The 13,124-nt window shown below is 25.7% G+C and overlaps 1 protein-coding gene across 3 annotated transcripts in view; it reads right to left on the bottom strand.

The window, feature by feature from the left end:
* The window catches only part of LOC117171671 (myosin heavy chain, non-muscle), a 180,284-nt gene that overhangs the window by 34,968 nt on the left and 132,192 nt on the right, over window positions 1-13,124 (bottom strand). For all 3 annotated transcript variants that reach the window (XM_033359183.1, XM_033359184.1, XM_033359182.1), the window contains one exon: window positions 2,203-2,226. In XM_033359183.1, coding sequence (XP_033215074.1) covers window positions 2,203-2,226 — 24 coding nt within the window. The remainder of the gene's footprint in view (window positions 1-2,202; window positions 2,227-13,124) is intronic.

Raw genomic sequence — 13,124 nt, forward strand, 5'->3', positions numbered from 1 at the left:
TAGAATTGGATTAAATTAGAATGGAAAATATAGGATCAGGCCAGATAGAATAATATAGTATTGGATAGGACAGGATCGGATAAAATTGTCTAGTATCGGATTTGACAAGATAGGATAGGATCGAATTAGACAAGATAGAATTGGATTAAATTAGAATGGAAAATATAGGATCAGGTCAGATAGAATAAGATAGTATTGGATAGGACAGGATCGGATAAGATAGTGTAGGCTCGGATTGGATAATATAGGAGCGGATTGGATAAGATAGGATCGGATGAGATAAAAAAGGATTGGATTAGAAAAGAAAGGATTGGATAATATAGAATAATGTTGGATCGGATAAGACAGAATCGGATATGACAAGATAAGAATGGGTTGGATAAGGCACGATAATATAGGATCAGACCAGATAGAATAAGATAGTTTCAGATAGGACAGGATAAGAATGGATATGATATTGTAGGATCGGATTGAATAAAATAGGATCGGATTAGATAATATAAGATTGGATTAAATTAGAATGGATAATATAGAATCAGGCAAGATAGAATAAAATAGTATTGGAAAGGGTAGGATAAGATAGGATCGGACAAGATAGAATAATCTATGATCAAATAGGATAAGATAAGACAGAATCGGATATGAAAAGATAAGAATGAATGGATAAGACAGGATAATATAGGATCGAACTGGATAAGATAGGATAACATAGAATCAGACGAGATAGAATTGGATAAAATAGGGTAGGATCGGATAAAGATAGGATTAAATAAGAAATCGTTGAACCCGATAGGATTCGATTAGATAGGATGAGACTGAATCATATAGGAATGGATCCGATAAGATAGAATAGAATAGGGTACAATCGGATACTTTTGGATTAGAGAAGATTAGATAAGACTGGCTATAATCAGAGTGTCGGACAGGACAGAATAGGATTCGATAACATATATTAAGATTATATAGGATTGAATCGGATAAAATGAGATAGGATCGTATAGGACTAAGCTCGGCAGGATTTCATCAGATATGATTTCATCAGATATGATTCCATAGGTTACGATCGGATAAAATAAGAGATATGGTTGAATAAGATAGAAATAGATAAAATCGCAAATGTAAAATGAGACTTGATAAGATTGGATAAGATAGTATCAGATAACATACGGGAAGATTAAATCAGACACTATGGGATCAAATAAAATAGGATTGGATGTGATAGTATCGGATTGGATCGGATAGATTTAATAGGCGGATTAGACCAGATAAGATACTATCGGATAGTGATGAATCGGGTAGGATCGGATAAGATAGGGTAGGGTAGGAATAGATCAGATAGTATGGTGTCAGACCAGATAGGATTGGATATGATAGTATCGGATAGGACAGGATAAGATCAAATCAGATAGGATCGCTTAATATGTGGTAGCATCGGATTGAATCAGATAGGTTAGATAGTATAAGATCGTATTAGATAGGATAAGACCCGATTAGATAGGATTGGATCAGATGACAGTATCAGTGACATCTACAAGTTTCATTCAAAACATTTTGATCTCAAATCAATATTTTGCCAAATTTTTGAAAAGAACTAATTTAAGAAAAAAAAAAAGTAAAAGGGTTAATAACTTAGTTTGTATTATTCTGCGCTAAAAATCCTTTAAGTTTTTTAACTATCTTGCAGCAAAAAGACCCCATAGGTCAAGCATCAAGTCGATATTCTTGGATGATCATTTCGGAAGTATAACCCAAAAACCTTCAAATTGAAAGAGCTGAAAATAATCACACTAAATACAATTTAAGCATGAACATAATCACACCAATATTATTAACAGGTCCGTTTAATTACCGCAAATTTATCCGCTAAACTGCCAGTTCCCTGGATCCGCAGGCAGCAGAGAAAAAGGCGAAAGAGAATTCATTCTTTTTACAAAGGGACATGAGTTAGCTGTTAGCGGGGCATGAATTTGGCCAATGATTGTTTTACTAGTTTTGCAACGGATGACTCATACGATACAAAAAAGCGATTAGTGGAGGATTGAAACTTGTGGTTTACAATCCTCCTGATGAATCCCAAAACCATTTTGTTAGTAGGTATTAATGATAGATGCAAAACAGGAAAAGAAAGCTATGATATTTTTTTATTTTTTATTTTTGCAATCTGTTGATGATATGACGTTCTGAGCTTTAATTTTGACTTACTATGATTAACGCCGGACTTGGAGTCTACAGGAATGGCCATCGACAAATCAGCACCGAAAATAAAAGAATTTTTACATTAGAATAAAATACACATCGAGACTTTCGGTTTTTTTAACCGGCTTTGGGAAGTCATTGGCCATATATATATTTTTATCTAAATCTGAGAATTCTTTTCTTATGAATTTTATCATTTTTTCATTAAATATCGACTCAGTAATATTTTGCAATATTTGTGTCTTGTTGGGCCTACGAAGCTGGGTAATCCGAGATACTTGGTGTAGACCGGAATTAAAATTCTGCAGACCGAAATCAAAAAGAGTATGGAGGAAAATTAACGTTATTTTCTGAACGAAATTTTCAGTTTATTAACCTAATATTTCCAAATTAATAAAAATTAACTTCACCTTTTAGTTAAAATATTATTATGTGGTCTATAAATAATCAAAATTCTTATTTATCTATCGCAGATTTCACTGTCGTAACCCTATTTCCCTTTTTCTTGGGGTTTCCCTTAAATGTCAACAGAATTTTAATAATTATAACAAAATTCAAATATTTCTGATTAAAAATTTAATTATTTTGTTAGAACTCTTTTATTAAAAATTGCTATTTTTTGTTTTAAAAATGCATCTCTTCTCGTAGAAATTTAATATTTTTTGGTTGAAGATTTATCATTGTTTTTAAAAATTCCTCTTTTTGTTAATAAATTTAACTATTATATTCAAAATTTCTTTTCTTTTAAATTAATTTTTCTTTTTAATCCAAAATTTAACTATTCCATTTATGGTTTAAAATGTCCTTTTTTTGTTAGAAATTTAACAATTTAGTCCAGAAATGTTATCTTCCTTGGTTTCTTTTTTTCTACGATATCAAATTTTACATTTCAGGTTAAAAAGTAACATATTTTTTTGTTCAAAAATTTTGTTGTTGAAAATTCATCTATTTGGTTAAAAATTTACCTATTTTATTGAAAATCAGTTTTTTAAAATGAAAATTGAACTATTCCATTTTATGTCAAAAAGTTATCTTTTTTAGTTCAAAATTAAAAAATTTAGTTTTTTTTTCTTTCTTGTCTGAACAATCATTCTTGGTTTTAATATTACAATATTTTGTTGTTAAAACATGAACTTTTACATTTTTTTCAGAATTCATCTCTTTTGTTAAAATTTTGACCATTTTATTAAAAATTAATTTGTCTCACTGAAAATTCATCGATTTTATTGAACATTCGTCTTATTTAGGTAAAAATTATTATTCTTAGTTAAGAAATGCCCTTTTGGCTTAAAAATCCAACATTTTGGTCGAAATGTTGTTCCTTCTTTGACTGAAAAATCTTTCTTGTTTGAAAATTCATATTTTCTAGTAGAAATTTCATCTTTTTTTTGTTGGATAAAAAACTGTCCTCCTGGTTTGAAAATTCAACAGTTTGGTTTAAATTGTACTACTTTGTTCACTGAAAAATCTTTCTTTTTAAAAAATTCAATTCTCTTGTTTAAAATTCATCTATTTTATTTAAAAAATCATTCCTTTTGGTAGAAATTTTTTAATTTTTACTTGAATTTGACTCTTCTCGATTTAAAATTAAAATATTTGTTGTCGTGAAAATTTTACATATCGTTGACATTTTTTTCTTTATTTACGACTAAAAAATATTGTTTTTCAATCAGACATTGAATAATTAAATTTTTAGACAAAAAATGAATGTTCCAGAGATGAATTTTTTTACTAAAATTATGGAATATTCATCTAGAATAATAGTTACATTTTCAGTTAAAAAAAGTAACAATTTTGTACCCTAAAAGAAAAAAAATTTTAAGACAATAGTTCAATTTTCGCAAAAAATTAATTTTTATCCATAGATAAAAAGAAGTTTCCAATAAAATAGCTCATATTTCAATCAAAGAAATTAATTTTTAATTAAAATGATGAATTTTCAAGTAAAATGATTAATATTTAACTAGAATACTTGAATTTTTAACCGAAAAGAAGAATTTCCAAACAAGAACATTAAATTTGCAAAAAAAAACATAATTTTCTGCTAAAAAAAAAATCAATTTTGAACAAAATATGTGGATTTTCAATAAAATAGTTGAATTTTCAAGTGAAAGACAAATTTTCATCCAAATTGTTAAATTTTGATGAAGAAAAGATCAATTTTCAATAATCCAATTTACATTTTTTTAAATAAATTTTTAACGAAATACTTGAATTTTCAAATAAAAAAGACAAATATTTAACCAAACAGTTGAATTTTCAACTAAAAAAAAAATTTCAATCGAAAATGGACTATTTAATTCTAAGTAAAAAAAATCATTTTAAACTTAACTGTTGAATTTTCAACGAAAATGATTTTGAAATAAATAAATGATTTTCGGCAAAAAAAATATTCCTTTACATTCAAAGAAAGCAAAAAAAATTTTCCCAATTAAATAGCTTTTTTTCAACCAAATAAATGAACTTTTAATTAAAATGATGAATCTACAATCAACAAAATTTAATTTTTAAGAAAAGAGTTTAACTTTCAACCAAGTATTTTTGTTTCCAACAGAAAAAATGATTTTTAAACTAAAATTATAAATATTTACCTGGAATACTTGAATTTTTAACGAAAAAGAAATGTTTTTAAATAAGTAGATTAATTTTTAAAAAATCGATTTGTTAATAAAATACGTGAATTTTCTACTAGAATAGTTAAATTTTTGATTACAAGAATTATTTTCAACAAAGTAGTTAAATTTTCAAAAAGAGATCAATTTTCAATTATAATTATGAATCTTTAAACAAAAAAATTAATTTTCAACAAAAAAATTTAAGTTTTAACTGGAAGTAGTAGAATTTTGAATTGAAAAAAAAATATATTTATATAAATTCGCAACGAACAATGTAACCAAATTTTCTATTAAAACTCAGGAAAAATTTCGAAACTACTTTAAGTACTTTTTTTTTTTTTAATTTGTAAGTTCTTCTAAATCGTGACAAATTCTAACTTGGAATAAAAATTCTCTCGAATTCCGTTCTTCTAAATCCGAATGATAAATAATTCCTTTTAAAAAATCACGTTCTCTGTCCTTAAATAAAAATTATAACTATTTTCTAAAATTTCCTGATCCAAGCCAGATAAATGAGAAGTAAGCGAATAAAACGTAATTAAATCATTCTTTAAAAATAAACTGAGAAGATAATTGTTTCTGCATGTTTGAAATATCATCAATTCGATTATCAAAGTTAAGTCAGACAAAAAAAAATCTCAGAAAAAAAAATTGCAAAAGTTTTTTCTTATAATGGAAAATAATAAACATTTATTAATGAATTATGATTTAATAAGAGTAAACTGAGATAATTCTGACAAATCTACGACTGTTGCTAAAACAAAAATCACTTTTCTAAATTGAACAAAATTATTAAAATAAGGGAAACTGGAATTTTTCTGCAATCAGATGAAAATTCCCGGTGATTTCCCGGTTTCCCGGTCAAATCGTCACCCTGATAAATCAGCTAAGAGTGTGAAATAGTTGTTAGAAACTTTGAACAGTGCATTATAATCAATTTTCTCGTAATCGTAGATGGATGCTACTAATTGGTAAACAACATCTAAAACCAGAGTCGTAGAAATAATTAATGTTTCACAGAGCAATCTTATCAGCACCCTCATTTTACACTATTATTCTCGACCTCTTATCACTCGTTCCGGAATCGCACAATGAGTAATATAATTAGTCGTACAATGTTTATTCAAAAACAAATGTAAACGATGAATTTCTGGACTGGAATGTTTGCTTTTCGTATTTTTTAATGATATCAGCTACCTGAGATGAGATCATTTACAAATGATTCATGCAAATCAGGGGAGATATTCAAGTCTTCTTGCAATGGAATTTTAGTGCTATGCGCTTTAACTCATTAATTGTTTAATAAATTCCAAACGAACAAAAACTGTTGTATCAGCTAATGGTGGGATCGAATAAAATCCGCAAAAAACAAATAAAATAAAAGTTGGTTAAAAAACTAATCAACGGAAGTGTTCTGATCGTTTATTCATTTTTAGCTGAATTTCTTTAATTAAACATTGACTGATTTAACTGTTTTTGTTCGATTGGCATTTGATAAAGGTAAAACTTTTTTTTGTCGAACTTTTTAATTATGCCATTTCATTTATTCAGGGTGACTGCTCAAATCCTGGACATTCAAATATTTCGCATTTTTTTTAACAATCGACTCGGAATATGTATAAAGTTTCGCGAGTTTATTATAAATAATTTTATTTTTCTTAAATTTATAGGGATTCAATGATTATTTTTAATTTAGAAAGCTTTGACAAATTGTATTACAAGATATTTTCAAATATATTACCACCATCCATTAATTAAATAATTAAATACTACTGAAAACATCATTTAAAATGTTTATTTAAATTAATGTGGGTACTATGTTAAATTCAAATTAAGTTGAGTTTTTCAAACAACTAGTTAAACTTTTAACTAAGAATATCAATTTTCAACCAAAAAAAGCACTGTTGAATTTTCCCTTAAAATAATAATTCTTAATAAAAAATTTTAAAAACGGACTTTCAGAAAAATAGTTAAATTTGTAGTAAAAAATATGATCTTCAACAAAGTAGTTACATTTTCAAAAAGGGGTGAATCTTCAAACAAACAAAAATAATTTTTAACAAAAGTGTATAACTTTTAACCGAAAGTAGTTGATAGATGAATTTTTAAACAAATAGTTGAATTTTCAACCTAACAGATTAATTTTCTACCAAAACAGACGAATTTAAATTAAAAAACATTATTTCTCATCCACACAGTTCAGTTTTCAACTAAAAAAGATCAGTTTTCAACCAAAGATGGAACAGTAAAATTTTCTGTTTAAACCAAGATTAATTTAAAAAGCAAAGAAATTTGAACAAATTACATAAATTTTCAACAGAAAAAGATCAATTGTCTACCAAAAATTGAAGTTAAATTCCCAGTTGAGAAAAAAAAATTCAAAAAAATAGTTGCATCTTTAAAGAAAGTGATGAATTTTCAAATAAAATTATGACACTTCAACAAGAATAGTTGAATATTCAAGCCAAAAAATTAATTTTCGTCTAAAGAAATGATGAATCTTTAATTAGAATAATAGAATTTTCAACAAGATCAAGAACCAAAGAGAGGAATTTTAACTAAAAAATGGAATAAAACTAGAATAGTTACATTTCAGTTTTTAAAAAAATGTGAATAAAAGTTGCAGCATCGACCAAAATCGTAAAATTTCGAGTAAAATAAAATTAATTTTGAATCAAATGAACAAAAAATTTTCGACAAAATATCTCATTCCTTTCAACCAACTAATTAAATATTAATTCCAAAAATGATGAGAAAATTTCGAAACAAAAAATATTGAGTTTACAAGCAAAGAATGAATTTTTCAACCAAGGAGATTAATTTACTTGAAACGAAGAACGAATTTTCAACAAAAATGCATGAATTTTTCACTAAAATTGATCCATTTTCAATAAAAAATAGAATATTTAAATTTTCAGTTAAAAATTAATTTTAAAGCAAACAAGAAAAAAGAATTTTACGCAAAATAATTCCGTAAAGTAATGTAAAGCTTGTTTTACAAACGAAAAATCATTGTTTTTCAATTTCACATAGCAATTTAAAATAAATTAAAGTATCTTTCTAGAACAAAAAATGAAGTCTCTTTTTAGTAGAAAATTTATGGTCTGGGGTTGAAAAATTAACTGACGTGTAGAAAAATCGATTTTTTGGATTGAAACATCAACAATTTCATTGAAATTTTGTTTTTTTCTTGTCTGGAAAATCTATCTTGTTTGAAAATTTAATTTTTGAGTTGAAAATTCGTCTTTTTGGGATAAATTCAACTGTTTTTTATTTATAATTTGGTTCAAAATTCATGTACTCTATTGTGAAATAATCTTTTTTGTTTGCAAATTAAAAGACTTAGTTAAAAGTTGACTTACTTTGTACGTCAGTAGAATTCAATTCAGTTGCATTCGCTTAAATTCAGTTGAATTCGCTTAAATTAACTTAAATTGAGTTGCATCAACTTAAATTCTGTTAAATTAACTTAAAGTCTGTTAATTTACTTTAATTCAGTTGAATTACCTTAATATTAGTTGAATTAACTTAAATTCAGTTGCGTTCGCTTAAATTTATTTAAATTCGGTTAATTTCAGTTGAATTCGCTTAATTTCAGTTGAATTTAACCTGAATTTAGTTGAATTCATTTAAATTCAGTTAAATTAACTTAAATTGAGTTGTATTTACTTACATTCAGTTAATATCACTTAAATTCAGTTGAGTTTACTTAAATTCATTTGCATTCGCTTAAATTCAGTCGAATCCGCTCTTATTCAACAAATAATTCTGTGAAGTAATATAAAGCTTGTTTTACAAATGAAAAATCATTGTATTTCAATTTCATATAGCAATTTAAAAGAAATTAAAGTCTCTTTTAAGTAGAAAATTCACATTCTTGGGTTGAAAAATTAACTCTTTTGTAGAAAATTGGACTTTTTGGCTTGAAAAATTTCTATTCGTTGGAAAGAAAGTTCGTCTTTTTGGGATAAATTTAAGTTGTTTATTTATAATTTTTATTTATAATTTAGTTAAAAATCCATGTACTCTATTGTAAATTAATCTTTTTTGTTTGAAAATTAAAATACTTAGTTACAAATTTAAATACTTTGTTGAACATTCGTGTTTTTGTTCTGGTTAAAAACTAATTATTTTAAGAAAAAATTTGAATATTCCAATTTTGATTGAACTTTTTTAATTGACAATTCAGATGGGGAAACTTCCCTACAGTGAACAGTGGAACATACAGTAGATTATCATTAATAAAAAACATGAATTAACGTAAAATAATTAATTTATGAATGATTAAGACAATATTCATATTAAAAAATTTTAATTAATTATTTTTCTTTTATTTGTTCTCTCACTTAATGATTATCCGATGAAGGGTTTCCCATCTTTTTATGAGAATAAATAAATAAATAAATAAATAAATAATAATAATAAATAAATATTTAAAGCACTATAAATGCTAATAAATTAAAATTAATTGTGTTTATTCTATTCTTTGTTTTTAATTAACGATTATCCATTTTAGGGAGGTTTCTCCAAAGATTTCAAATTAATTATATTTTTTCAAGATCTACTCTACTTTTACGCAATTTGGCTATTTCGAATTACACAATTTTTTATTTTTTTATTTTCGACCCACCCTACTGGGAATCTAGATTCTATAAATTGGTATCTTCAAATAATTTTCACTTTCTTTTTCCTCCGACTTCTGTACAAGTAGCGGCAGAAGTTCGCAAAGAGAGCGGTTGAGTTCGCTCAGCAATAAAAGCAAGAATGTGCTAGTTTGAGATCGTAAAATATGGAATGAAAACGCGACAGGGTCTATCGACGTTTTCCGTCGACTTTTCTGTACCAAGAGTCTTGTGAACTTCGTAGGATCGCTGCCCTCAAATAAAGAAAAAATAAATCAATAAAATATTATTAAACTCACTCACGTCTTTCTTTTTCTTGTGTACAATTCAGCTAGAAATAATTTTCTTTGATCTTTTTTAAACCCTTGCCGAGAAGCATTTCTTATATTACGATGTAAGGGGTACCTTTTTACAGTAGATAATGCAATCTATAGTCGAAAATCATTCATTCAAAACGCAAATCTAAACGCAATTTTTGCAAAAAAAGAGCCTTTTTTTATTTAATAATTGTTGATTTTTATTTAAAAAAATGAAAGTACATTGACGGAAACTTCTTCCAGATGAAGAAAATTATTTTGAATTAAAGAAAAAATTTTATTTAAAAAAAACAACTATTTCTTGGAACCAAAGATATTTTTTTTTACCGAAACAAACTCTTTGAATCAAAAGAAATTTCTTACAGTCAAAGAATGTTCTTTTCTGATCGTTTAAAATATAAAATAAAAACTTGCACATTTTCAAAAATTCTAATTTCTATACACTTTTTTTTTTAATACTAACTTTAAATTATTTTTCACTAACAAAAACGGCCCACCATATAAAATAATACTACCTGTAACCAGAAATTATAATTTATTACAAACAAATATAAAAAGTTAAATTATAGTCTTCTCACAACTGTTCAAACTTTTTAAAATTATTATCGAATCCGGAACCTTTCCTCCTGCAAAGTAAAAACCCTAAAACTTCCTGTAATTTAGAACTAACGCTTATTAATGGGAGTAAGTAAACAATAGGCACTTCCTTTAATAAATTTAAAAAAAAAACTTTTATAAACTATAAATCATTCTTCAGTGGAGAGTTTTATTCAGAGAAAAAACACCTATTAACGGAAATGAATTGTAACAATCGGTGTATTATGCACTTTACTGCAATTATGTTTTTTTTTGCAAAGTAGGTGCGGTTTAACAGCCGTTTAAATGAAACAGTCACTATCAGGCCCCGGACTCACATCAGAGATCCAAAATAGTGTAAATAGTGTCAACATTTTTTGAAAATAAGGTTTAAAAATTTGTTAAAAATAATGTTTTAAAAATATTTCTTAAAGTGTTTTTAAAAATATTTTTCTTTAGTTTATAAATTATTTTAAAAAATCCATTTATCGCAGGCTTCACAGCCTTTTCCCCTTTTTCTCATTTTTTCACTTAAATGCAAACTGACGTAATATATCCTATAAAGAAAATCCAACTATTTTTGGTCGAAAGTTTATTCTTCTCGATTAAATTCTTCTTTCAGAATTCATCTTTTTTCTTTAAAATTTTATTAATCAGTTCAAAAATGAATTATTTTGTTGAAAATTCAAGAACTTTCTTAAAAAGTCATACTTTTTTGTAGAAAAATTAACTGTTTTGTTGAACATTCATCTTTTAAATTCGATAATGTATCTCTTTATGTAGAAATTTAATCTTTTTTTGGTTCAAAATGTAACTGGTTAAAAACTGATCTGCTTCGGTTGTAAACTAACTTTTATGTTAACAATTCATATTTTCGAGTGTAAAATTAAACTGTTTTGTAACAATTTAATATTTTCGGCTCAAAAAGTAAACAATTTGGTGGAAATTTTGAACTATTTCGTACAAAATTGATGCATTTTGTTGAAAAATCGTCTTATTAGAACAAATTCAATTTTTTGTAAAAAATGCAAAGTTCAGTAGTTGTTTAGTTTAAAATTAATCCATTATAGATAAGGATTCAAATATATTGTTAAAAATTTGTCTTTGCTGGTTAAATATGTTTTTTCTTCTAAATTGTCAGAAATTTCTTTTGTAATATCAACTATAAAATTTGTCGTTGAAAATTCGTCATTTTAAATTAAAAATTCAAGTCTTTGGTTGACAGTCAAACTACTTTCTTAAAAGTTCTTTTTTGTTGTTAAAGATTTATCATTTAAATTGAAACTTCGTTTTTTTAGTTAAAAAATTCAAATATTTAGTTTGAAATTTTTAGAAAGGATAATAATATAGACTAAAAATTAATCAAATAAAATTTGGCCTAATATCAAATTGACTGCACAAAATATTTAGTTAAAATATATGTAATTTGTTGTAAAATCTTTTTTTTTCGGTAGAAAATTAAACTATTTGGTTAAAAAATTGTATATTTGGTTTACAATTTGTATTCTGTGGTAGAAAATCAATTTTTGGGTTAAAAATTCCACTGTTTTTTATTTAGAATAACAAGATTTTGTAGTTTAAGTATCAACTATTAAATTTTTTGTTGAAAATTATTATTTCCAGGTTGAAAATAATACTGTTTTGTTTAGAATTCGTCTCTTTGGCTTATTTTTTTCCTTGTTTTAATATCAATATTTGCAACTTGAAATTTATCTAAATTTGAGTTAATTTAACTGAATTTAGCTGAATCCAACTGAATTTAAGTGAATTTAACTGAATTTAAGTGAATTTAACTGAATTTAAGTAGATACAACTCAATTTAAGTTAATTTAATTGAATTTAAGTGAATTCAACTGAATTTCAGTGAATTTAAACGAAGGATTCAAGTAGTTTGTTGAAAATTCGTTTGTCTGGTAAAATTTTTTCTTAAATTGAATTTTCAGAGAAGAATTTTTTTGGACCTAACTTGTAGATTTTTGTATTTTATACAAACTGAGAAGAATTTTGAATTAGAAATATTAATGCATGTAAAATAATTTAATTTAATTAATAAGTTAGCCACTATACGTATTTAAAAAATAAAATAAATTCTTTTTCTTTTATTTGTTCTCTTAATTAACAATTATCCTCTGCAGAGAAGTTTTTCCTACTTATTTTGTTTCGTTCGAGTTTTTCGCGGAATTCAAAAGATAGAAAATAATTTGCACGAGAGTTGTGGTTCTGAAACCGAGATAAACCTCATAAGTTAATATGCTACGTAACAGAAATAATTAAAACTCGTAGGAATGCAATCTCTATATGTAATGTTGCAAAGTCCTCAATTACTCATTTTTATCTTAAAATGGAATTAAATAAGACTTTACTTTAGTCTACTGGAGAAACTTCCCTAGAGTGGATAATCATTAATTAAAAGCACAATGAAGAGAAAAATAATAAATTTTAATTGATTAATTATTTAGTGTCTTAACTATTCATTAAATTAATTATTTTACATGCACTAGTATGTTTAATTAATGATTATCCACTGTAGGATGCACTGTCCACTGTAGGTCGTTTGCCTCTAAATTATCAAAGTTCCTATTTAATTTTCACAGTCTTTCCACTATTCTCCTTTTTGGAATAGAAATAAAAAATATCTTAACTTAAAATATCGACTATTACATTTTTCGTTGAGAATTCTTTTTTTTTTGTTGTTAAAAATTTGACTACTTGGTTAAAGGTTGAACTTGTTTGTTAAAAATTAATTTTTTCCATTAAAAAGTTCCATCATCTTATATGATATACATCTCTATTATTGA

Source organism: Belonocnema kinseyi, chromosome 4, assembly GCF_010883055.1.
Source record: "Belonocnema kinseyi isolate 2016_QV_RU_SX_M_011 chromosome 4, B_treatae_v1, whole genome shotgun sequence".
NCBI lineage: Eukaryota > Metazoa > Arthropoda > Insecta > Hymenoptera > Cynipidae > Belonocnema > Belonocnema kinseyi.